The sequence below is a fragment of the Convolutriloba macropyga genome, chromosome 11, assembly GCF_964194025.1.
Source record: "Convolutriloba macropyga chromosome 11, txConMacr16.3, whole genome shotgun sequence".
Classification (NCBI taxonomy): domain Eukaryota; kingdom Metazoa; phylum Xenacoelomorpha; order Acoela; family Convolutidae; genus Convolutriloba; species Convolutriloba macropyga.
This window is the reverse complement of record NC_134478.1, coordinates 18,323,551-18,351,182: the sequence shown is the minus strand read 5'-3', so window position 1 is coordinate 18,351,182 and position 27,632 is coordinate 18,323,551. Positions and strand designations below refer to the sequence as shown.

The window sequence follows — 27,632 nt, the reverse complement described above, 5'->3', positions numbered from 1 at the left end:
CGCGGTAAACTTAACGTAGACAAAAATATTAGCAGTCGAACTTTCTCCCGAAAAACTTTTGACAATTACTTAAAACTACGAGCGGTTAAAGTTCCGTCAATTTTCAGTCGATTTTTTAAAATTCATATAAATTAGGACACAGAATCAGGAATGATGCTCAAATTATTCTTCAAAAACAGACAGTTTACCTTTTAACATTGCAATTGAAACGATTATTTTTTGTCACAGGGCGATTTTGGTATATAACTCAACGGAAGCAGTTAAATGAACAAACCTTCCGTTTTTGAACTGAAATTTTGTTTTCAGATTGTTGAAACTAAAATGAGTGGTCAAATTTAAATTCAGCGTAAACAAAGTTTCCGTATTTGATCCGACCTCACTTGTGGGGGAGGAACTATATACTCGAATGTGTTTTTTTCGTTCAGACAATTTTGGTCGATCGATATATTCATCGTAGAGAAATGTGAGTGGTATCATTGAAAAGCTAGTCCAGCGTAGAACTCGGAACTAAAAACATTTTTTCGAAGTTTGTTTTTTTTTCGAGGAGTTATCGAGGATTGAAATTTTGTGTGAACACGTGATGTTTGGCATAATTTCGTTCACTTTTAGTGTAATTTTTCTTCGAATTAAGATCTTTTTTTAAATAAAATATTAATTGAAAGTTATATTTCAGGCAACCAAATGAAAAATTTTGAGTTCCCTAATAGACGAAAGGCGATAAAAAGAATTGTTCTTGTCTCACAAGGAAGTTTACTATAAAAATATATATAATTCTAATTCAGAGCTCTTTTTTTAGAAAACTTTTCTTATTTTATTTGTTTTCTTGGGTCACCTAAAGTCTAGTCACTTTTCATATCTAAGTTCCTAAATCATAATCCTTTTGAGGTTTAACTAATTGTTTGGAGTTCTAAGCCATTGTCTCGATTAATAAAAGTGCAATAGGTTTCTTAAAAAGCATTAAGTGAACCTATCTAGAGCTTTCAGTGGACAGCTTTTGGCTGTTAAGACTTTAAAAACGATTTTTCGAGAAATTCTTTAACATTAACCGATCATAAATTTATTTTCGTGAATTGTAAGTCAGTCTCCGTAGACAGGGCCCCCTTTTATTCTACTGCTACAAAAATTAATCTGATTTACTGTTTTATCTTCTAACTATTTGTTTTATGACTTCAATGCCAAAAGTTTTCAAAAGAATTTAAAAATTTTTTGGATATTTCCTTATTGTTGTATTTCCTTATATTTCCTGTTTGTTGTTGTCTCCATAGTCATAAGATTCATTGCAACGTCTTATTAATTACCTATGCATGACAAAGATCCTTGTCTTTAAATCTAGACATACAATCCAAATCAGCTTATTTTGTGATTTCTGTTGAAAGCTGTTGAATTTAAGGCTGTTAAGACTTTAGAAAATTTTTTTCAAAAGCCGTTTTCTGAAAAATAACTACCTTAAACATATTTTTGTGAAATGCAATTCAATCTCAGTAATTATTGGACCCTTTTTTCTAATTCAACCAAAATTAATCGATTTGACGGTCTTTTTCTAACTTTTAGTGTAATGATTTCGATGCAGGAGTTTTCGTAATTTTTTTTCAGTTTTTGGATGTTTTCTTGTAATTTTGTTTCCTTTTGGAATCTTGACACACTATGCTACTATTGACGGTTGCATTAACTTAGAGATGAAATTCAACGAATCATAGATGGATCATAGATAAATTTTATAGGGAAAACTCAAAATGGCTTCGACACTTTCTTCTTTCACTTTTCTACTTAATTTTAAGAATTTGCCTGTATTTCTTGTTGTTTTCATTACCCATTACTTATTGTAAAGTCTTATTCATTAATTATGATTAGCAAACATCTTGTTGTCCCATGGAGGCATAACTTAGAGTATTTGTTAGCTTCCAGTGAAAACTATTGAATTTAATGGCGTTGATACTATGGGTTTTCTCAAACATCTCGTAGTTTTAACATATTTGTTCACGTTTGTTGATCTTTTGGAATCAAATTGTTAAAAATAAAAATCTCATTGCCATGAAAAATTAGTTGAAAGTAGAAAAATTTCGAATGAAAAAATCATTTTTTAATGGCTTCGACACTTTCTCGGTCATTTTTTTTTAAATTGCTTTTTTTTGCTTTTTTGTTCATTCTTTAGGTAGCCGTGAAAGTCTGGCCATTAGCTTGCATTTGAGGACTGAACTTGTAACTTAATCTCATCCTTGAGAGGTCCCATTTAATTTCTTTTATTTTAAAAATTAGCTTCTTTACTCATATTGTGACGTAGCTGATGTTTTGTCTATCGGCCTATAAACGTTTTTTTATTAAAATTATGTTAGTGGTGTGTTTTTGTTTTTTATTCTCCTCCTTCAGCACAATCACGTAATAACAGATCGCTATGATTTCCAAATAAGGCCCAAATGAACCTATGAATTCATTCAGTACAGTTTTAGCCGAATAAGTATAAATACAAATTGAAAAAAGCATAATAATCAGATAATAGCTAATGATTTTAATGGCATCAGTAATTTGTGTTATCTCACTGTTTGTAATTTGTTGTTCGTAAATTTTTGAGTGTTTTTGCATCTTTAGTTCCATATGTAATCTAACCAGAGACAGGTGCTGTTGGTTTCATTATGACTTTTTAGTAAATTTATCTAGAATTATTTCGTTAAAAGCCAACAATTTTTAAAACTTTTGAAATTATTTGGTTTGAAAAATGTTGATTGATTTCTGATTTTCGTTTCATTATTTCTTTTGTTTTTCGGCTTGTTACCTAGTCTTATTTATCTCATCTGATGTGTAGTTAGGGAAAATAAATGTGTGTAGGAAGGATTTTGTCTGATTGTAATTTGACGTTGTTACTAGTTGCCTTTAAATCAAGATATTGAGTTTTTGCCGCGAAATTTTGTTTTTGTTGCTTATTGTTGCTGTTGTTTTTTTGTTGTTTTTTTAACGACAAATCTTGTTGTAATGAAGCATGGCATTATATTTTTCAATTACATCTTGGTTGTGTAACGTTTTTCTAGAACTCAAACATCTATTTTTGATTATCTCTTTGTCAAAAATGTAAGTCAACAGACAGTTCAGTCAACAATGTAGATGAGCGCGGGTCGGATATCATGTGCGAACGCACCTTAACGAGCCTCCTTGTTTTGCTTAAAATTCAAATGTTTGTTCATTGAAGTACACGCTGAATTATGTAAATAAACGTTCAAATCATAAACTTCACGGATAAAATATGATCGTGCCGCATCCAACATCATTTTAGGTAACAAATTGAATAATCAATTCTAAAACCTATTGAAAACATTGAACATGGATTTTCCGCGTGTCTATACTGAGAGCTATTTAAGCATAACTGGCTGACGTTTTTCTGGATTTTTCCGGTAAGGTCAAGAGAACAATTTTTCTGGAATTAAAGTACTAATGAACATGCATCGATCCATTGCAAAATCAAAAGATACAAACATAGGATTTTTTTAATATAAAAGTGACCATCAAAAGCAGGCAGATTTTAGAGTGATTTTGCTATTTGAGCGTTTAATTTTGTTAGCAAGTGGAGCAACCCATCTTTACAGCTCGTTGTACAATTTATAAATAGTATTTATTCTTTCTTCATTTACGAGTTATGTTTGGTCCTCGTCTGTTTAAGGTGTGAGTCTGGCCAAAGTGGAACAGAACTCTTCCTATCTTCTCATTTCGGCTCAAGTGTCATCTAATTACAGTCTAACAGTTCAACGGGTGGAATGTATCAAACTGGACGATAACAGTAACTGCTCCCAGTTGCTTACTGAATACTCCCTATCGAATAATGACCAAGCAGCTCGAATTGGTTTCGATGGACTTCAACCTGAAGGCTACTACCAATTTACAGTGACAGCGAATCATATTGCCTCGCCTGGTGTGACTGCTTCTGGTACTCTTTCTGCATGTATCGGTTAGCATATAGTCTCCTGAAAAAACTCAAGTTGAAACTCTGTTTTTTTTTGCTACAGAAGAAAGATAGTCAGAGTCGTGTTGACTGCATGATGCGTTGTCTACAGTAATAAAGAAGTCAGCCACGGAAATCAGTGGAATAATTTGATATGTGATTTAACTTTGTAGCTTTTAAGTTCCGTTTAAATTATTATATATTAATTGATTCTTCTCTACTCACCCAATGAGAGGGGAGTTGAAAAAATTGCTTGATTAAACGAAAAAGGAAGAAAGTAATTGATGATAATATAGAACAGGAGGGGGACGGTAAACTCAATTAGTAGACCGCTGATTTAAATTAAAACCATGTCATAGCAATCAACTAATTATCTAATTTATTAATTTATTTAAGTTCTGAACAATATATTACGCTTAGATCCCCCGGATGACATCAACTGGTACTCTCTCAGCACTTTCGACCAGACAAACATGCGACTTCCACCTTGGGCAGGGAACTACAGCATACACTTGATTCCCACAGTGTGTTCTACAAATTTAACCTTCACGCCATATCCCAATTTTCCCAACATCATATACCAAGTTGAACGTGGTTGTGAATACAATGTGTGGTACGCAAAACTCTGCCTACCATCCAATCTACTGTCCAACTTTGTTCACTATCCTAACTCTTTCTGTAGAGGCAAGTTCTATTCGGTTAACAGTTTCAAATGACTGCTAATCATTAAACTGGTCACATTAACTGGACACATAAGTACCTGAAAAAAAAAGAAATTAGTTCATAATAAAAAGAAAAAACGGAACAATGTTGCAAAACCGGTAGTTTGACTTGTTTTCAACTCTTTAACTGGTTCTAACTGATTTTGCACTGGGTTTTTCCTGTTAATTACCGGTTTTTGTCTGCAAAGCCCTCGATTTTGCAAATTTCTCGGGTTTTCACAGTTATCATGTTTGTGCATCACGCAAAAATTCAAATGTTTTTTTTTGAAAATTTTTTAAATTTATGACTTTTGTATGAACAGATGAACAAATCAAAACCACCTGTGCATGACATTTTCTTGAAAAAAAATTGTTGTCTGAGCTTATTCTGCGAAGTCTTCGAGCAAAGTACCCTTAGAGCACTATGTAACAGTACTGATATAGCCTTTTACTATTAATATATCATGATTCAGTACTGGTTTACTATGAGACTAGGGTCCGGGCGTGCAGCATTAACGCAACATTACATTCCACTTGACAATATTCAAGCAGTGTGATTTTGATTGTAGGTGAAGATCACAGCATACAGCATATAATTCTTCTGACCTCAGTTAAGGGGTGGCGGGGGGGGGGGGGGAGGACTCAACTGTTTTTTGTTCTGTCAATTTTGACTGATCGATATATTTATTGTAGACAGTTGTGATTGGAATCACTGGAAAGAATAACAACAATAATCGAATATTTTAATCGGAGGGCTTTGTGAAATTTACCTTTTTCAATAAATATTGAGGTTCAGATGTGTTTGTGAACACTTGACTGTTCCCTAATACCTTGTTCAGTTTAAGCGTCACATTGTTGATCTTTTCCCCAATTATGTTGATATTTGTGTGTTCTTATACAGATAAAAACATTTTTGCCGCTACGCTGTAGCAAGGCTTTCATTGGCCCCATTATGGTTTTTCATACAACAAAGTAATTAGCTTGTTTTTGAGCGCTGTCTCTTGTTTCAGATCTTCTCACAGTTTTTCTCGAGTTTTTGATGACAAAGAAAAAATTTTTGGTAGTGATATTCAGTCACCCCAGAACAAGCAAAGGAGCAAAAAGGTAATGGGCTTGAACAGGTAAAAACCGTTGTTTTACATGAGGCCTCTGAATTTTTTTTGGTGTTCTTTTCTTGATTTGGCTTCCTAATTTTGGTTAAGTCTTTTCATTTGTGCTTTTGAGTCTTTGATTTTGTCTGATTCATAATCCGAGTTATCATTTTTGCATTTGCTTTTTTTGCATTATCGGTTTTTGTTGTGGTTTTTACGTAGTCTGATTACTAGAAGGGTCCACTGACGTTCCAATGGTCTCATGAGTCTATTGTGAATCTATATAATGGCTTCCTTTAAAAACCGAACGTTATTAAGATTTATTTTTTTCTGTCTTTGACTAATGTATAACAAGTTTCCTTCTATCTTGGTTTTGGACAGATTAATCTGGTTTTGAAGACCGAAAAAAACAAAAATTTAGACATATGATCAATGATTTTTGATTTCTCCTGAAAGTTTCTGTCGTTTTGCTCATTGTGTGTTTATGAGGTGAAGAAAAGTGCTTTTCAGTTTGCAGCTGTGTTGTTTCTCAAATTTTTGAAAAACATTGTTTTACATTGTGAGTTGGAGACAAACAAAATTTATCAGATTTGTACTAGTTTTCAGATACATTTAAAACTTTTTTGCTCCCTCTGCTTGTCCGTTTTGATTCAAGAAAGGCTACACTCACATGAAAAGTTTACTAAAGTTGTTCTCTTGATCGTGATGTTGATGGAAAGCCTGTTATCAAACGACTACAAATAGTTTTTTTCAATTTTATTGCTGTTCATCGGACTTATTTCCAAATCTGCAAACAATATTTTCAAGAATATGAAAAAATTCCAAAAACTTTGGTTCAATTCTTCTTACTGCAATAGATGAGTTCCTTTGTTAATTTTTTATATTGCTTGGTCTCTTCCGCAATTGTCACTGAGATCATCTGATTCCGCTCCAGGACGTCCAGGAGAGACTTGTATCTGATATTGAGTGCACCTGATATAATGTGCTTGAGGTTTTTTAAATATGTTTCATATTGCGGATTGATGTCACTTATTTGACGATTTTGAGTTTTTTTTCAACCCAAATACAACAAGATGACACAAGAAGTGCAAACTAAAACTTCAGCCGCAAAGAGATTCAAACCAAGCCACGCCTTGTTCAAGGTATGTCAGGAAGCTTTTCCTTCCACCGATAGTGACAAGAATTTTTAGTACCTTAGCGATGTGATAGTCGGAGTAGGGCTCGACACTAACCAGGACGTGGTCAAGGCAGCTATCAATCAGATCCCAGGGATGTTGATATTAGTGCGCATCCGATGCCGAGCGACTCAAGCCCCCAAACCAGCTAGTAAGAGCCTCCTCGAGATGCAAAAAAACAGAAACGCTTCTTATCAGCGGCTGCCTGATGATCGGGCTCACCATTACCGATTAGAGTCAAGACAAGCCCGGCCCTCTTCTCCTCCATTTCCAGGACGTAATGTGATGATTCAGTGTTAGCTGTGCAAACAACTGAGTGCACCCAAGAGGTTAGATGCCACTGAAGTGGAGGTCATACTGAGCTAGCTGACTGCACATTCCCCATAGATACTTACAATTGCGCCAACTGCCAAGGAGGGCAAGCTGCCAGCCTCAAGGACTGAACCAGGTACAAAGATAAGTTAACTCTGAGCCGACCTTCACAGTGATAGACCTCCCAGAAGTCCTCACAACAGTCATGCAAATTCTAGCTGATGCCGTGGTCAGAGCCAAGTCTAACCAAAAAACTAATTTTGAACTCAACAAGTTCCACAAGCATTGCAAAGAGAGACAACACATCCACCTCATCGACTACCTCCGCAAGATCCTCAAATTGCTGCCAGACCACAGCAATCAAGACAGCCCACACTTCGACAGAGCATCTGCAGAACGAAACTAAAACCACTGCCACCAACGACAAAAACTACTGAGACAGAAACCACCGCTGCAACCGAGCGACTTAAGAGATCAGCGAACCCGCTGTTCAAAGAGTTGCTGCTCAGAGTGCTATCCTGCCTGGTGAAACCTCCATTCTCATACATATTGGTGATTTTGAGTGTTTTTGAATTGCTTTGTTCAAATAAATGAATTCTGCACTCACCTATTAGCTCAAAATTTAGAGTTCAAAATCCAATTGAAAGACTAAAAACCAGATTAAGGAAGACTGTCATCTTGTAGAATTATACTTTTCAATAATTCAGTTGAAAATTGATGGGAATGAGAAGTAAGAATCTTGCTTTTTGTCGCTTGGCTTTTTCTCAATTTATGAAGTTGATTTTTCTTGGCGCTTTCTTTAAGAGCCAATTTGATTCTCACTGCCAAATATTTCGTTCAGTTCATTTTTTGTCTACTGTAGTAGAATCAATAAGCTAAGTTATTCAACATTTACCTTAGTCATATAGGCGCATGTTATTATTCGAGAAGTTTTTGTTTATAATATTAGAAGTCTGAGTTTTATCTTTCGGAAAACTTCATGTCCCCGCTGCGTTTAGTAGACAATCAATTACAAGAGTCAAACTGCATTGTGAATAAGTTAAATAATTTATAAATGTTTTTAGCAGCCCATCATTTTAAACTTATCGTTAGTTTTCAGTACCAGTATCTGGCGCAGATAATAATCTTGTAAGATAATGCAATTTTTTGCAATTTTTTGTGTATTTTATAGCCAAGAAATATCCAAGGATTCCAAAAAATTCATAGAAAAGCATATACATAGAACTCAATACGACGCATATACATAGAACTCAATAATATGACGCGAAGGCTATAAACGGCCATTTTTGTCACAAAAAGCTGTTTTTTCCAAAATGACACCACATAAGCGGAAGGAAATTGATTGAATTTTAAAGAAATATAAGAAACATCAATGCTATATTCATTTAGTAGAGTTATTTTCAAAGACAATCTGTTCTATCAAACGCAGAGAGCTCAGAAAAAGTGCAAATAACATAAATTTTGTTGCGCCTACTAATATACTAAATCGATTGCGCTATTTATAGACTTAAAAATGTTATATTTCAAAAATGTATCGTGACCGGTCCTAGACCTGGACCTGCCTAGGACTTAAGCTAGATTTGCCGAACCTTTTTTTGCTGTTTTGCCTTTAACCTGTTCAGTTCAAGATGTTTGCCTCGATGTTTAAACGATAACGTTGTTGTGGTTTATCTTGAGTTGAAATAACGAATTTTGAAAAAGTGTTTCCGTCACAATTATAATCTGTGCCGCGACCCGGGAACGTTTGCCTCGATGATTAAACTATGAAGATGTTGTGGTTTATTTTGAATTGATTAGACCTAATACGTCTTAAATCGCGCGAAGCAAAAATAAAAATTTGAAAAAATTTACCAAATTTTTGAAAAAGTTCTAATATTTTATAGGAAGCAGCTTATAAATTGAGGATCAAATTAATTTGTATAAAGTGAGTTTGATTTGAAAAAAATGGGTCGATTTGATACCAAAAAATGCAAGCCTATATTTGTGTAAATCTGGAGACACCAAAAGTATTTCTAAATTCTTAAGCGATCCTCAGGTTGTGATATGGTTTTTTAACTGAACACACACAATTTATTTCTCGCTGACTGGATTGAATATATAGTTGTTTTTTTTTACCTAAGTTTATTTCAATCTATCTCTTGTAATTAGCGCAAAAAGACGTGGGCATTTTCTGCTCAAATGATCTATAATGCCCAACTAAGGATCAATGAGAGGAAAATTCAACTGAAATGTAATGGCAAGAGTTTGCAAGAATATAATCGTCTTGCAGCATTCTGCACGATTAACATATGGTCCCAGCCAGGGAAATAACACGATTTGGGAAGTCTAATTTTTTTTCGAAATACGTCACGTCTGCGGTTCTGCAGTTATATATGTAATAACCCAATTTCAACTGGGAGAAAAAGCAAATGTGATCGGCGACAATGATGTTTTTCACCAATCGAAAATTTACTGTTTTGATAAAAAAATACTCAAAAATTTTTTTGTAAAGAGCAATTAAATTTAAAAAATAAGAAGTTTATTAAGTTCTTGAAAGACGTTTTGCGCCTGAGTGAATGTTGGAAACAATCGTTAGCGCGCTAATGTACAAACAGGAAAGCATATATTTGAAAAACCAAATATGTGTTCCAAAGTGTAATGCTTTAAATGAACAGCTACTAGCGAAAAGAGACTGTTTTACACTAATTAATAGCGGAAAGGCGCCTAAATGATAGGACTTTAACAAACTGCTATTATTCAATTCCAAACTCTTCTTGTGGTTGAGATGTAACAACGTGGCATCAGCTTGAGGTATATTAAAATGCACGTTAGAAACTGATGGTTATCAAGCTTTTGCGTGACATGGCAATGTGTATCAAGTTTGGTTTCACTGGGAGGGCACCGGATGTCAGAAACAAGTTTTATGAGCGGAGAAGTTTGGCATCTATAACATGATCGATAGGTCAATAGTATTATGATAGCATCTTCACTAATTAAAATTGAAATTGAGTTTCACTGTGTCACAATTTTTTAACACTGTTTTCTGATGCTCCAGTGAAGCAAACCTCTATGTTATTGTTCACTATACTAACCATCACATCGTAACACCTCTTTAAGGAAGTTTGTCTGCATTGTTTCTGCAATTATATCAGTTTGTCTTCTGTTTCATCTACAAGACCTCAACTTTTTTGTTCGTTCTCTTATGGTTTCTCTGCAGATATTTTTCATGCAGAGTCTTACAGTTTAGTTGTAGCACCACCCTACTTTAATCCAAGCTAACATTTCAAATGACAGAAATATTCAAGAATCTAGAAATATCCAGATAATGACTGTAGTTAGGGTTTTTGTTGTTAGGCGCTTGAGTATTATAATTATTAAACTGAGTTATCCAGTGTTTACCAAATTAGTATAAGCGGCTATTCATATTTGAGAATACATCATTTGAATACAGCATTACATTGCATGAAATAACCTTTATTAATTTAAGAAGTTTCCTGTATCTGCTGCACTTGACAGGCGATTAATCACAGAAAAGGGTTCATAAGACCAAATCTGTAATTGCTGGTAGTCTCTCGCTGTGAACTAATAATGACAGCACAGGTGTTCTTCCTCTACTCTTCGAGGTGTTGTGATGTGTTGTCGGTGCACCGCATATAGCTGAAAAAACACGTAAAGGGTGGAAAGCTACCTTTTTTATTGTCCCAAGAACCCTTGAATCAAATAATTATTTTTTTGTGACAGATTAGCGTTTCATTTGACGCAAATTCGAGTGATTATCACTGCATTTGCAGACCCCTAATTACAAATCAATGAGCGATGTCAAATTTGAAAGCCTTCGAGATGCCATGTCTTGCCAGTATCCAGTCTGAGCCCATGCCTGTCGCAATACTGTGGTATTTTGTTGGCCCATAACATAATTTTAGTACGCGTGGAGTTGTTCTCAGACATCAGTTTTTTCCACGACAATTGTTCTGAAGTTACGTCTGGTATATTGGCAATTCTTATATTCAAACTTAAGATTCACAGTTTTTGGATAATAACGGCTAGCAATTTTTCAATAAAGCTAATGCCTAAGATACTTTTTTCCGTCATGGATGAGCTTGATTTGCTGATAGAACGAAATATCGGAGTTTGCACTTGACCCTCCTTGTGGTGAACACAACTTCTGCTTATGTGAATTCGTTAAAATTAATTACTCTCAGCTGCCATTCTTTCTCTTCTATCCAGAAATTGCCAAATATGATCTCTATTATGTGATCTGTTTTTGTAGTTATGTGCTTTGGAGCGAAGTAAATGTTATTGACCCTGGTTTGAATGTGACAATTATCCGGCTGGGTGATCATCGTTCAAATCTAATGTAATAACTTCGTCTGGAGAAATGTCTGGTCAACTGCTGTACTTAAGATTGAAAACCAAGACCATCAAGCACTAGCTCATCTGACTATTTCTGAAATTATCGTCGAAATTCCTTTGTTCAGGCGAAAGAGGTAATTGAGGTGTCCGAGTTGGGTTTAGAGTCAACATTTTTTTGAAAAATCTGTTTTAATCGGACTAAAATTGAAAAAATGCTTTTAGTCGGACTTCTATTGAATTTGCGTCTCTGCAGACACATAACGTGAATGCCTTCATGTACGAGAATCCAGTTAGTTCAACAATGCATCTTATGTGACAGTTGCAACCTCCTGTGAAAATCATTAGGGCTCTAAAAAGGTGCTTAGCACAATTCTAACCTTATGACTTTCGAGCGTTCTAGCTTTTTACAATTCAAACAATTTGAATTGTATTGGCGCGCTGTCTTTTTTACAACTCGAAGAGGAGTATTGGTGAAGTCCTTTTTTTAATCAATTTTATTGGAGTGATTTTTGAAGCGGGAAATGAAACGCGTGAAAAAATTTGGAGTGATTTTGGTGCTGAACAAAAGTGAAGAGCGGAGCGAAAAGAGAGTGGCTTTTGTTCATACCCCTATTTTTGAGAGAGCGAGAAATTGATGTGTGAAAAAATTTTCTTTAAGCGAGCGAAATTTTTTTGTTCACGTGCGGCATTTTGAAGCAGTTTTTTTTCATTTGTTTTCGTTAAGAGGTTTGGTTATGATTTTGTTTTAATTTTAGGCTGGTTTTGGTAGTGGTTGGAGGGTTTCTGGAAATTCATATGAATTTTATGATAATTCGGTTTTTAATGTATTTTCCTGATTTTCGGGCTAATTTATGCGTTTTTTAGACGATTATTTCGTTTTACTGGCTCAAATGGGTATTGAAGAAACCCCTTCTACTTGAGCAATCTTATGATAACAATTGGTTACAGTTTTGTGGGTAAGAATCTTTTTTTTGAGAATTATGACAAAAAAATGGCGAAAATTGAAACTTTTTTTCTTAATTTTTTTTCTAGTTTTTCGTTTTTTTCTGTTTTTAGCTAAGTTTCTTTGCCTATTATGACTTGCCTATTATTTTGCGAGCATCTGGATACCCTATTGGCTGAAGGAAATTTTTCTTTGGATTTGTATGTTTTTTGAAATATTAATAAAATTAGTAACTTTTTCCAGTTTTTCAGTGAAAAGTATTTTTAAGAGCTTTTTTTCATAATTTAGCCCAACGTATTTTTTTCAAAATTCACATAAGTGGTTTTTGTAAGAACTAGTTGGTTTGATGAAGTTATTTTGGCAGAGATAGTTTTTTCCGGGATCTCATTTTATAACAAAATTTGATCAGATTTTTTACCATTATTTTGATATAACAGATTTGATTATATAATAGATTTGATTTTATTGTTTTTACTTTTTTGTTTCATGACTTTGTTTCAAGATAATCATAAATTAGTAAGGGCGGGTTTTGTTTGATGCGTAGTTGGATGGCGTTTAAATGGATTTTCACTTCGAGTCATTTCCGGAATTCTTCCGGCTATTTTTTTTAAGATCTGTTCACACATTTTCATGATTTTTGAAGTCAAATTGGAGTGGTGATTTTGGTCACGCCGAAACAAGAAGTGGAGCGAAAAAGCGAGTGGTTTTGGGACGTGAATTTTTTTCGCTCTAATTTTGAAGTACAGTGAGAAAACGGCGTTTGAACAAAAATTCGCTTTCTCGCTAGTGGTTTTTTGTTCACATACGCAATTTCACTTTTATTTTTACTATTTTTTTTTAATTTTTTGGATCGGATTTTTTTCTAAATGGTTTTCACAATCCATTCATAGTTCATTCCAGGTCTAGTTTTTTGTTAAGTCAATGAAAATTAATTGAATTGTTCGTCAGGACTTGTCCTGCTATGTTTTTTTATTTAAAATTTTGTTTTTTTTTCACAATTGCTGCAATTCTTTCAAGCAAACTGAGAATCGTTCTTCCGTATAAAAAGGAGGGTAGAGTGATGTTGTTTGCTGGCCTTGTTCTATTAATTTTTAACATATGAAATCTGTTGCTGTTCCGACATTGAAAATAGGTGAACTGACAAAATATTGGTAGGCTCATGTGTTCTAATTTTTTCAGTAATAGCTATTTCTTTTCTTACGTATTTGTCTCTGTAATCACATTTTTTTTGTCGAACTGCTATTTTTAACCACAATTAATAAACACACATAACAATATCCCGAGTTGACATTTCATAATAATTATACTAAGATCATATATGATATCTTTCAAATCAAAGACTATATCTTAGTATGATCTAAGTAACTTTTCCATTTTTCATATATGACATTGTATGATTTTTTCTTGGAACTTCTAAATTTTCTCTACCTACTTTCACCTCGGAAAACAATATGAATGGTGGCTTCATTACAATCAGATGTAGATTACTTTTGGATTCTTTTGGTTTGTGGCTTCAGAATTTTCTATGTATTTTGCTTTTTTTCTCGTAGAAGCGGCCTTTAATTTCTATTTACAATCTTAGTATGATTGTCAAGACGCCATAAAACCATATATGACTGAAAATGATTACTAAGATGCTTTTGATAATAAGGGCATCGTTTGGTTGTTTGTTCACATTCTGGCGGAAAGTATGGTAGGACTTGTTGGTTTGATCTATTGTACACTATTTTAAAGCATCAATCATTTTTTTAATGATCTTAGTATGATTGTTAAGATTTCATGGAAGTCATATATGACATTGTATGGTTACTAAGAATCATAAATGACTTTGTATGATTGCTAAAAAAGAAACAATAATGGTGAGCAACAACGAATCTGAGATCACAACACCCCTCAATTATTTTCGAGTTTAATAAATGGAGTTCTGGAAATTTAAAAATGACTTCTGCCACACCTGATGTTTTCTGCACATATAGCATAGGATGTCATCTAAATATAGCACATATATCATCTTAATATATCATGGGATGTGATGTTTTTGCGGACTACTTCTTCTCAGGCATTAAGTACGATTGGATATCAAGAGTCTGACAAATCCATTTAGCAAAATTATGACATCGTCTTGTTTTCTGGTATTGACTGTTTAATTGCCCTTGAACGAAGTTCATAGCAATTATTGTAAACGTGTGTTTTTTATGCAAAATTTTCGTTTGACAGTTTTAACTTTTCAAGTGACATTTACGCCCTTGACTTTTGGGTTTCGCGTGATCTAACATTCTCTCTCAATCACAATTTCAAGCGGTTGAACTCAATTGGCGGTAATTTAATACTAAAAGTCAAATAAAAAGTGCGCAGAAACTGGTGCCTTTTTGCATTTTAAATTTTAATAGCGGTATATGTTCATATCTAATGTGGTTATTTGAAGCCCACTATTAAACTTCTTAGACCCATTTAAGCTCCCCCTCCCCGCCCCTCCCGACCAAATCGGGCTGCAATTGATTAGAGCTCACAGTAGTCGTTCGAGAGCAATTCTTCCGACGTTTAGTCGGTTATGTTAAACCATTGAAATGCCTTTCCAGGGCGCAAAGAGTCAGGCATTTTTTATCTTCTTTTTTGCGTGATCAAGCAATGCTCTCCTAAAATTGCAGAACAATTTTTTATATGGAAAATTACAAGTTTATCCCTGAGGTAGTGAAGCGTTTGCAGTGAACCTATTGTTAACCTAATGATTTCCGATCAGCTCTTTATCTGTTCACAGCAATCAAAAGCTAAATTGTTGTGGTATATTCACAATGATTGTGTAAAAGTTCTTTCTAAAGAAGTCAGATGTCTAAACACTTCATTGCGTCTCTGGTGTTTTCGTGTCTGGTGTTTGTAATCATCAATAAACAATCTATTTAGGGCTTACAGATGTCTTTTTTTACCACCAATCTGAACTTACAAACATCAGTTAAAATTTTTTTTGCTAACATCCCTGTAGTGTCGGCGCTTTGGTGTCATATATAGTGTCATATGTAGTGTCCCTGTCCTATGGTCTCATATATATTTGGTTTTATGCTTTTTTGTATCATACTCCACTATCACACGCGAGGTAAAAATCTTCTCTTGATAAGAAAAACTTAACCAGTTCCAATGATGGAGGTATATGGTACCATGATATTGTTTCCTTCAAGAAACGTTTTGCGCGTGAAACTTAACTGGAGTTGTCTGGTTTTTATAGGGAGACTTTTTGCAAAGGTCTTTTATGATACAGTTAACTTTTGCATTGAGCTCCAGGCTCTTGTTTTATTTCGACGCACCTTCAGGCCTTAAACAATAATTGTTGCTCTTAATACTAGCTGGTTTTTCAGAACTAGTTGTTTTCAACTGTTCTTATTACCGTTTACCCTGCTCTACCCGGGGCTACTGGCCCCAAAAAGCCATCAATTTACAATAATTTTTAACTGAGGTTTACTGGGCTAAATCTAATCATTTTATGATGATATCATTGTGCTGTCCAATGATTTTTTGCGCGCATTATATTTTGCAGAAGTGAGCTGTGCAAGAAAAATATCAAAGCAGATCTGCGTTTGATCTGATAAGCTTGTTATTTACTCTTGACAGGAAAAACAAAAGCGCGCCCTGTGTTGGTTAATACGTACACAATCTAATGGCAAGTGTGCCTCGTTTTCGCAGGTTTTGCACTTTCTCATACATGCAAAACATTTTTAGATTAAGGTTTATCTTCACATTTTTACCACCAGTTTTAGTTCTCATATCTGGCAATCTATCTTGTCTGTCTAAATCTTTAAGACAGAAGTTTTTTTGTAGACCTAATGCTCTTTTAAGACCTATTATTTAACCAGACACAGCAGGGTTTCTATGCACGTCGAGATCCAGCAAAAGTCAGTTTTGCTTCTTTGATTTTTTTATTGTGCACTATCTGTTACATTACACAATAAGAACATCGCCTTTTGATTCGAAGCTATCTATTTTTGCAGGATTTCACAAGGCAGGGGTGAAGTTCCTTTTATTGATTTTAGCCTCGTATTTGAAAACTTTTTCTAAACATTAAGATTGTAATCGACTCATTGTTGTTTATACACTTTTTGTTTTACAGACTTTTTGGTTTATAGATTTGAATGATTTACAGAGAAAACTTTGGTTCGCAGAAAAAGAACTTCTAGTTCGCATACAGTTTGATTTGCAAAAAGAATTTTGCAAGCTTTTGAAATCTGATACATCATGGAAAAAATGAATGTGTTTTAAAAACTCTGAAACAGTCCTGAGGCGACATTTGAGATTGAACGAAAATCATCAGCTTGAACATGCACCTCGCACAGTTAAAAACGTTAGTTTAAAAAGTTTGTTTAGATATCTTAGGTTTATGGTGGCACAGTCATCCTTGATTACATAGAGTTTTCTCTCAGCACGCCACGAGGCAAAAGATCAAGTCACCCATCTAAGGGTTTTGAAAAAGGTTAAGATCCTAATAGTAAGAGTCATTGGTTGGCCTGGATAGCATGGGTATTTAACGCGAGTTGGCTGAGATTAAAATGTGGCTTATTATAAATCAAGTGCTTACAAAAATTGGTCAAGTTTTGGGTCGATATTTTTTAAGAGATTGAAATTCGTAGGTTTCGCAACTAAGACTCTTCCTGGTGGACCTAAGGTTGATTCTAAAGTAAAAATGCATTGCATGAGGTCACTACATATAATATAGAGAACTTTGTCAGATCAATATCAATTGCTTGACGTCAGTGGTTGTGTGGAACAAGTTTCTGTGGGTGGGAGAACTTAACTGCTGACTTGTGTAAATAAGTCAGGCAGCATGCCCCTATGGTGGCATCTGAAGCCCCATTTTGGAGTTGACATTAAAATTTGACATTGACTTGACATTTAAATTGGACAGTACTGACAATGACCTGGCATTAAGTACAGATATTGCTCCTGTGCTCAAACTAGAATAGCGCGCTCAGTTTAGAGACAATTACATATTTGATTGAAATATGTAATCGAAAATGAATATGAATCTAGAGTTTTAACACAATTTTTAAAACATATTAGAACTTATTGTCTAGAATTCAAAAGAAAAAATCAATTGACCAAAATAATTGCTCGGACGAATTAATTGCTCTCAACAACAGGCATCACTTGATTTCATGTAAGCCTGCCAGAATGGGAAAGAGTTTGGTTGTAACCTGTAACGTAGGTATCAGTACTTATTCAGAGCTATGATTATAACCAAATTTAGACTTCCCGTGTTGAGAACAACAACGATAAAACGACAATCTTTTTGTAAGAAATTGTCGTTTTCGTCGTTTTGTAGTCGTTTTGTTGTCGTTTTCTTCGTTTTCATTAGTTTCCGTCGTTTAGGTCGTTTTTCACATGTAAGAAAAGATCGTTTTTTTGTCGTTTTATTGTCGTTTCTTACGTCCTTTTTTTAAAAAAAATGAAATCGTCGTTTTTTGATCGTTTTTTTGCGGTTTTTTACGTTGTTTTTTTTTCAAAAGTAATCGTCGTTTTTTGATCGTTTTTTGTCGTTTTTATTGCTTCTACTCAATGCAAAAAGAGCGCTGAGTTGGAAATAGACAATTATTTTTTTTTAAAAAACACACGAAATTTTAGAAGTTTTACAACATACATACATACATACATACATACATACATACATACATACATACATACATACATACTTACACACATACATACATACATACATACATACATACATACATACATACATACATACATACATACATACATACTTACATACATACATACTTACATACATACATACATACATACATACATACATACATACATACATACATACATACATACATACATACATACATACATACATACATACATACATACATACATACATACATACATACATACATACATACATACATACATACATACATACATACATACATGGTCCTCAGCCCGGTTGAGAGAAGTGAGAGAAGGAGGAGGGAAACACACCCAGAACATACTGGAAGATCTCGAAAAAGTTGATTTTTTTAAATCAACGTGACACTTTTTCCGACAATTTTACTGCCATTTTATATGATGTTCCTCATTTAAGAAACGACAAATAAAAACTACGAAAAAACGACGATTTTTGTTTAAGAAATTTAAGATAAAGATTTTTTTTATCCTTTTTCACATAAAAATAACGACGAAATAACGAACAAAACGACGATTACCACGTAAGGGTTTTGATCTTTTTTGTCTGAGGAAAACGATCAAAAAACGACGATTTCTTACAAGTGAAAAACGAAATTCGTCAACACGGTTTGTCACTCTTGTGGAAGTCCTAGCCAAGACTTGGCAAGTCTTAATTCACCTCTTCCCCAAGACTTGACAAAAATAATCCAAGTCTCAACCAACAGTCGGTAATTCTTGTTTCAACTCATTTGCAAGACTAGACAAGTCCAAAGCCAGGTCTTGGCAGGTCTAAATATAAGTCCGGGCAGTCACAAAAATATCCTAAAAAATTCAAAGAGAGCCAGAGCAACTTCAAATAAAAGTCTTAAAAAGCCCAAAAAAGTCTGGAAAAGGATACCACGTTTTACGGTCATCTATCTTGTAGTTAATTACAATTTAACAGTTTGAAATTCAGAAAACTTTTCACAGTAGAGTAAAAATGGATAGAAAAATTTTGAAAAATTGGTTTTGACTTGGAAGTAAATTTTTAGGTGTTGCACAAATCATGCCCAAGACTTGGAAGCCTTGTTTTTAGGCTTACTCAGTACTGATTTTTCAAAACAGACTTGCACTTAGAATTGCCTGGTAGTGATTTAAACTTGGGGTTTGGTACGGTTACACTACCTTTTGACGAAAAAATAGAACAAACAGTTCACAGAAAGTAAATTAAACCGACTAAACATTTTTTACATATATTATCTGAAGCAACTCTTCAATTTGCGCAATTTTGCACTAAAAGAATTTTTTCCACTTATGAGCTATTTTTTGTAAAATTCTCTTTATTGGCTATTTTTGTCCATTGCATTTCAATATTTTTGTTGTTTTACAAATTATTTCAAACCTTCAGGAGCTAGTCGTCCAAATAATTGATAAATTAATATAGTGATCAATTATTTGTAAAAAGTGTTGCAGCCCTTGACTTTTACAAATTTCCCTCACTTTTGCTCTCCATCTGTTTAAGTGAGCCACTAAGCACACTTGAGGCCTCTTTAATATTTTCATTTTCAGGATTGAACTCGTTGCGAATTAACTGTTGTTCAGCGAATTGTCACCAATGGTAAAGAACTTGTGCTCTGAACGTTGCCAGCTAGTTCGATGCTATATTTATCCCGTTTAATTGTTTTTCTTGTTTACAGAGCCATCTAACCCGAACAATCCTAGCTCGCTCACAGTGGGATCCAGAAATGAGACATCTATCGAAGTGAAAGGATTCGATTCTTCAACCGATTTAATAGAACTTGAACTTCTCTCTTCTTGTTCTGTTGTGAACCCCACAAGAACCATTTCAGATTTGCCCGATGCCTCTCTTGGACAACTGACCCCTGGGTGCCAGTACACGATCAGATATGCAGCTATTTGCTTTTCAGGCGAAGGGAAATCTACTTCAGGATTTGAACAGTGGAACGAGGGTACCTGTACAAGTGAGTTCGCAGCTGTATCATCCAACTTCTCGGACCACTGTGAAAAAAAAACAAAACGCTGAAATTTGTGCTCAAATTTTTCCTAAAATTTCTGAATAAAAATGTTTCTTAGGGAATCTACTGTATTAAAAAAGACTACAAGTTTTTCGATGGGCTACCAACCTTTAAATAGTGAAAATAAAACAGGGGTACAAAAAATTTTGTATTTACTGTGTTAATTTTGTAATCTCGGATCAAAAGTAGCTTCCTTGATTATGGCTCTTGTTACATGTCAGCTTTACAATCCAGTCAGGTTATAACTAACTTCTCAATCGAACAAACATAATTTTCTTAATAAATTCTTTCAGGTTTTTTTAGAAAATTTTCTTAGATTTTTTTGTTTTCTTTCAACCCATCTGTTAACGAATCATGTTCTGCTCCAAATACAGAACAAGATTCCAAGAGCGAATAATGTTGATACATAAGTTAGTTGAAATTCATTTTCTCATAGTTCCTCGAGAAATTGACAACACAACTTTGGACATACAGGACATTGGGAGTACGTCAGTTACATTTGGACCAATTAAAGCCTGTACTAATTGCAAAGTGGAACCAGTAGCAGGCATTTTGTACAGATACCATCTGGCAACAATTAGCCCCAACAGCGGGGTTAGCTATTCCGGTGATACGACAAGCACGTCGAGTTTTCAAGTTACGAATATGCAGCCTGCTACTCAGTACGAGTTCTGGTTTGTCAATGTGAATGAATGTGGCGATATCTCAGATCAAAGAGTACAACAAATCGTGTGCACATGTAAGCTTTTCCCTAAGAAATATTTTTCAAGGAAATAAATTAGTACTGTATGCTTGACATGAGGATATTGCAGGGTTACATTGAAAACTAAAAAAAGAGGCGTTGACGAAGCTGCGTTCGCCCACAAACTTCCATCCTGTGAATTACAAAGCAATTTTGATCAAGATTTTCCTTCAAGTCAATCGAATTGTTTTGGTGGTAATGATTTGGCCTAAAAACCCTAGTAATATTCAAAATCAAAGGGGAAACAGAAAGGTTTTAAAATTCGAACCGCCAAAACTGCAAAAAAACCCATTGTATTCATCAGCTTTGCCATAAGTTGAATTATCTATTACCAAATAATTGTAAACCGTAAAGAACAATTCGCAATTATATCACTATGAACTTTAATTTCTAGAGGTGCAAGTTGGAAAAATTAAATAAATTCGTCTCCAATCTCAAGAACGATCATGAAACAACCAAATTGTAGACATCTATTTCGTTTTGACTTAAATGAATTAAACTGAAAAACGTTGAATTATAATAAATCTTGAAGCCAGAAATTTTAAATGATATTGATTAAAGCGGGGGAACTTTTTCGCGATTTCTGTCATCTAGGCAAATTTTGTTATAGAACTTTTATGCTCTCTGCATTTATAAATGATTACAGAATTTAAATAAGTTCAAATTATGAAGATAATTAGGAACAAAATATATTTTTAGACAGAACAAAACTTCTCGAATTTCTGTTACCACAGATAGCGTAGTCAAAATTATTAGTAAATATATATTTGTGTTCCCACCATTAAACGTATTTGGGTGCTTGGAACGTTGCTCTACCTACTCCGGTTTCATTTAAAAGCTCTCGGAAAACCAAGTCAATTCTTAAAAAGGAATGTGAAAATTTCTTTCATTCCACAAAGATGAACTCAGCAAAAGTTTACAGTTGTTAATTTTTAAAAGTCACCCTCAGCCTCTCAAACGGGTATTATTAATAGCCGCCCTCATCTTCTCAGCCGGCTATTATAGCGCTCCTATTTTTTACGACTCGAAGCGGAGTATTGGAGAAGTCTTTTTTTTTAATCAATTTTACTGGAGTGATTTTTGAAGCGGGAAATGAAACGCGTGAAAAAAATTGGAGTGATTTTGGCGCTTTACAAAAGTTAAGAGCGGAGCGAAAAGAGAGTGGTTTTTGTTCATACCGCTGTTGTTGAGAGAGCGAGAAATTGATGTGTGAAAGAATTTTCTCTAAGCGAGCGAAATTTTTTTGTTCACGTGCGGCACTTTAAAGCAGTTTTTTTCTTTTATTTTGGTTAAGAGGTTTGGTTATTATTTTGTTTTAATTTTAGGCTGGGTTTGGTAGTGATTTGAAGGTTTCTGGAAATTCATATGACTTTTATGATAATTCGGAGGTTTTTAATTTATTTTGCATATTTTCGGGCTAATTTTTGCGTTTTTTTTTGACGATTATTTTATTTTACTGGCTCAAATGGGTATTGAAGAAACCCCTTCTACTTGAGCAATTTTATGATAACTCTTGTTTACAATTTTGTGGGTAAGAATCAATTTTTTGTTGAAAAATATGACAAAAAATGGAGAAAATTGGAACTATTTTTTTCTTAATTTTTTGCAGTTTTCGTTTTTTTTTTCTGTTTTTTTTCTGTTTAAGTTTCTTTGTCTATTATGACTTGCCTATTGTTCTGCGACCATCTGGATACCCTATTGGCTGACGGGAATTTTTCTTTGGATTTATATGTTTTTGAAATATTAAAAAATGTAGTAACTTTTTCCAGTTTTTTAGTGAAAGTTGTTTTTATAAGCTTTTTTTTTCATATTTTTAGCCTAGTTTTTTTTGTTTCAAAATTCACATAAGTGGTTTTTGTAAGCAATAGCTGTTTTGATGAAAATATTTTAGCAGAGATAGTTTTTTCGGGATCTCAATTTATAACAAAATATGATCAGATTTTTTATCATATTTCAACAGATTTGATGTTATTGTTTTTAATTTTTTGTTTCATGACTTTGTTTCAAGATAATCTTAAATTATTGAAGGCACGTTCCGTTTGATGAGTATTTGGATAGAGTTTAAATGGATTTTCACTTCGAGTCGTTTCCGGAATTCTTCCGGCTATGTTTTTTTTTTACTTCGTCGAATATTAATGTTTCGTTTTACCTCATTTTGCCGCTTTTTCAACATTTTGCGTGACATCTTTTTGACTTCTCTAGGCCAGTTTCTCTCTTCTCTCATTCTGCTAAAAGTGATTATGAACAGCAGTTGCTCAGCAAAGCAATTCAAAATGAACAGAATCAGTATAAAAAATTGAAATCAGTAGTAGAAACGGGATAAACCCATAATGCCCGCTATTTGAACGTCGTTCCTATACGTCTTAGTCACCATCTCTAATGCTTATTGGCATTGATAGTAACCCCTGTAGCCTCTCTCTAAGAAACAGAAGTACGTTATTTTCAACTACGAAATGAAATCAAAATAAATCGGACTTAAAAAATTTTTTTGTACAAAAATCTTTTTTTTTTCAATATCTTCCATTCTTTCAATCCCAATCATGCTTATTGGAATCAACGGCGGCTATTTTCCGGCAATCTGCCGGGTATGATTTAGTTATTTAGGCGCTCTTCTTTTTTACAATTCAAAGAATTTGAATTGTATTGGGGCGCTGTCTTTTTACAACTCGAAGAGGAGTATTGGAGAAGTCCTTTTTTCAATCAATTTTCGGAGTGAATTTTGAAGCGGGAAATGAAACGCGTAAAAAAATTTGGAGTGATTTTGGTGCTGAACAAAAGTGAAGAGCGGAGCGAAACGAGAGTGGTTTTTGTTCACACCGCTGTTTTTGAGAGAGCGAGAAATTGATGTGTGGAAATTTTTTTTCTAAGCGAGCGAAATTGTTTTGTTCTCGTGCGGCTTTTGAAAGCAGTTTTTTGCAACTTTCGATGTTTATGAGGTTTGATTTTGATATTAGATTACTTTTAGGGTTGTTTTGATAGGAATTGAAGGTTTCAAGTAGTTAATTTGATTTTAAATGCTAATTTGCTGGTTTTTGTTCAGTTTTGCTGATTTTTAGACGAAAGTTAATAATTTCTTACCTGTTTTTTTTGTTTTACTGCTTTAAGTGGGATTTGAAAAGAAGCTTGTTAATTAAGGAATTGTCAGATACCAATTGACTAAAGCTTTGTTGGTATGAAGCATTTTTTTCTAAGGAAAGAATGACCAAAAAAATTGAGAAATTTAAAACCATTTTTCTCTTTTTTTGCAGTTTTTCTTTTTTTTAAATCTTACACAGTGTTTTTTTGAGACGTTTTTTAGACTATTATGATTTGTCTGTTGTTTTGCGAGCATCTGGATGCCCTATTGGCTGAAAAGAATTTTTCTTTGGATTTATATGCCTATGTAAAATTAAGAAATTTACTAACTTTTTCCAGTTTTTTAGTGCAAGTTGTTTTTAAAGGCTTTTTTTCATAATTTGGCCTCAAGTATTTTTAAAACATTCACTTAAGAGTGGTTTTAGTAAGTACTAGTTGTTTTGATGACGTAATTTTGGCAGAGATTACATGTTATATCGGGATCTCAAGCTATGACAAAATTTGATCAGATTTTTTATCATATTCTAACAGATTTGGTTTTATTGTTTTTACTTTTTTGTTTCATGACTTCGTTTCAAGATAAACATAAATTAGTGAAAGCACGTTTTGTTTGATGAGTAGTTGGATGGCGTTTAAATGGATTTTCTCTTCGAGTCGCTTCCGGAGTTCTTCCGGCTATGTTTTTTTTTCATGATCTTTGAAGTCAAATTGGAGTGGTGATTCTGGTCACGCCGAAACAAGAAATGCAGCGAAAAGCGAGTGGTTTTGCGGCGTGAATTTTCTCGCTCTAGTTTTAAGTAGGGTGAGAAAACGGTGTTTGTACAAAAATTCGGTTTGTCGGTAGTGGTTTTTTGTTCACTTGCGGCAATTTCACTCTGATTTTTACTGTTTTTTCGATTTTTCTAAATAGTTTTCCCAATCCATTCACAGCTCATTTTGGATCTATTTTTTGTTAGAATCAAAATTGCATATCTCACTAGTGGTTTTTTGCTCTCTCTAGCAGCATTTTGTCATTCATTTTTTGTTTTTTTTTTGTTTTTTTTTTTCATCAGATTTTTTTTAATGGTTTTCCCAATTCACTCATTGTCAGTTCCAGGTCTAGTTGTTTGCTAAGTCAATGACAGTTCTTTGAATTGTACGTCAGGACTTGTCCTGCCATGTTTTCTTTAATTCGTTTTACCTTTTGATCACGTTTTTCGTTTTACATAAGTCACAATTTTCACGTTTGACTTCTGACTTAACCTGACTCACTGTTTCAACTGAATGTATTTTAATTTCTTTTACGCTTTGAATTACGCAAAATAGTGAAATTGTTCAAAGTCAAAAGAGCAAAATCAAAAGAGACGGGATAAACTGATAAGACCCGATCAATAAGTCCTTGAGAATGTCCTTGAGAATTAGGTTATCGAAGTTTATTAGAGTTTTTGCTAGCTGACATTGACCTAAAGCTTGTTAGTTTTCAGTATAGAAGTTGAATTAAGTATAATTTTCCAACTAGAACTGCTCGCCAATTTAGAACCCTTTCTGACACTGAAAAAAAAAAACAGAACAAAAATTCAGGTCAATTAGTCTCTTCTTATTTTTTTCTTTTTTTTCTGTTTCAATCCCGATGTGCATCAAACGCGTCAACGGCGGCTTTTTCCGGCAATCTGCCGGCTATATTTTTAAATTGTTCTACATTATTGTTTCGTTTATGCTTTTGCGATTATATACTTTTTCATTAATAATCTGTTAGTTTTCGCGGTTTTTAGAGCAAAAATTTTATCGTGAACATAGTTGACTTAACTTTTCCAACTCTACAAACTGGATACTGACTGATGTCGTTTTCTTTCCACTTAGAAAATAAGCCTGAAAGTTACCTAATTGGAACAGAAAAACGAAACGTGGTTTGATAACAACTGTTATTTCCCAAAAATATTTTAATATTTTTAATAATAAAGATGATATACTGGATACTCGATAAGATAAAGGTTTTTTTTTATTTTTGTGAATAAATCCACTCTTGATATTGGGTCTGCAAACGCGCATTCGAAGACTTTTTTTGAACAGATTTAGCATTTTCATCCTCTCGCTCTGGTATCTCGTTATATCAGCTTTTCCTTCCAGCTCTTCAAAACTTGACATAAGTTTATCTGCATATCTGCATAAGCTTCCAAACTTCTTCTAAATGTGCATGAAGGAATGATTCGCAGAAAATTGGAAGATTATTCTATTTGATTTCTAAATGTTATGAGAAAAATTAGAAATCCGAATACGAAAAGGTAAAGACATCTGTTACAAGTCAGGTTCTCAAATTTTGATGCTCTTCTTCTTGCAATCTCAAAAAGGACATGATTAATTCAAATTTTCAAGGAAAAGACTATAAAAACGTTTGTTCCCGATTTTGTCATTTATAAGTACAAGAGAAAGTATCAACTTCGTACTAAAACACACTAATTTCCGATAGAAAGTTATAAAGTTAAAGCTGAGTTTCTTCATGCAATTTTCATTTTAGACCATTTGATTACTTTTGGTTATCTTCGTATAATATTCTTTATTAATTTTGATTCAATTACTTTTGTTTACTTTTGGTTATCATTTTTGAGCGTTATCTTCTTTAGCTTCCTTTCGACAAGCAAATTCACTACTTAACTCCTCTAGAACAAACGTGTTACCCTTTTTTAAGCCCTCTGGTAGTCTTTATAGCAATTTCCTGCTGGATCAATTTCTTGCTTTTCAGTTTTCGAAGTGAAAAATTGGAGAAAAGGGTAAAAGTTGGAGAGCAACATGGATATGTTAGAACAAAATCTTAGTTGCCTGAGGGACTTAGTGCCATAACACGAGAGCGCTTGCGCCAGAGTGCTGGATTCGAGGCCCGAGGAGGACTAAGGTTTTGTTCTAACGTAATCAGGAAACTACAGGGGAGTATAAATAGTGTTGAGTGTAGTTTGGAATTGAACTCTGCAGACTAAACAAAGAAAAATTTTCTTAGTGAAAAACACAGGTTTTGAAATAAGAAAATTTTCCATCTTTGATAGCGCAGCGGCAAATTTTTGAGTGGTTTGACTCAAGCATCGAATGTTAGAATTTTAACAAATTTTCTTTTCCCCGGAACTTTGTGTCATAAATTAGGACACTAAACTTAGAGTAAAAGACTAGTCCCTTATTTTAGTGCGATTTCAATCTTTCAAACTCAAATCTCGGCCTCGAAGTTTTAGTGACCGTTAAAATCGTATTATGGTGTCTGTAAATCCTCAACTGAACCTAAATGGTTCTATTTTCTTGCCCCAAAATTTATTGCTCTGAAATAGGAACGTTAGTATAGGGCAAAATTTAGAGCTTTAATTCTTTTTAATCAAATTCAATCTTTCAATCTATGCTCTCTGAGGTCTCTAGTTTCTTCAATTTGTTTGTAACAAAATTTTTGTCCTTCAAGGTCCCAGGGGCTAAAATTTTGTTCTAGCGTAATATGGAACCAAAGGGTACGAAGGTGTTGAATTTCATTTTAAATAAAGAATCTTAGTACAATTTTTCAGATTAATGAACAAAGCATTCTGGTTGAATAATGTACGGGAGTTGGAATGGCTAACATCTCCGACAGCGAAGCAGCCGAATATTTGTAGCAGTTTAAATTAACTGTAGAAAATTTGATTTCTAACTTAGTCTATCTAATTTTTTCCCTCA

At 33.9% G+C, this 27,632-nt stretch overlaps 1 protein-coding gene across 1 annotated transcript in view; it reads left to right on the top strand.

Annotated features, from left to right (window-relative positions):
* LOC142349675 (uncharacterized) overlaps window positions 1-27,632 on the top strand; it is a 166,878-nt gene that overhangs the window by 374 nt on the left and 138,872 nt on the right. Inside the window, exons 2-5 of the mRNA XM_075401399.1 lie at window positions 3,650-3,934; window positions 4,349-4,612; window positions 19,814-20,098; window positions 20,589-20,891. Coding sequence (XP_075257514.1) covers window positions 3,650-3,934; window positions 4,349-4,612; window positions 19,814-20,098; window positions 20,589-20,891 — 1,137 coding nt within the window. The remainder of the gene's footprint in view (window positions 1-3,649; window positions 3,935-4,348; window positions 4,613-19,813; window positions 20,099-20,588; window positions 20,892-27,632) is intronic.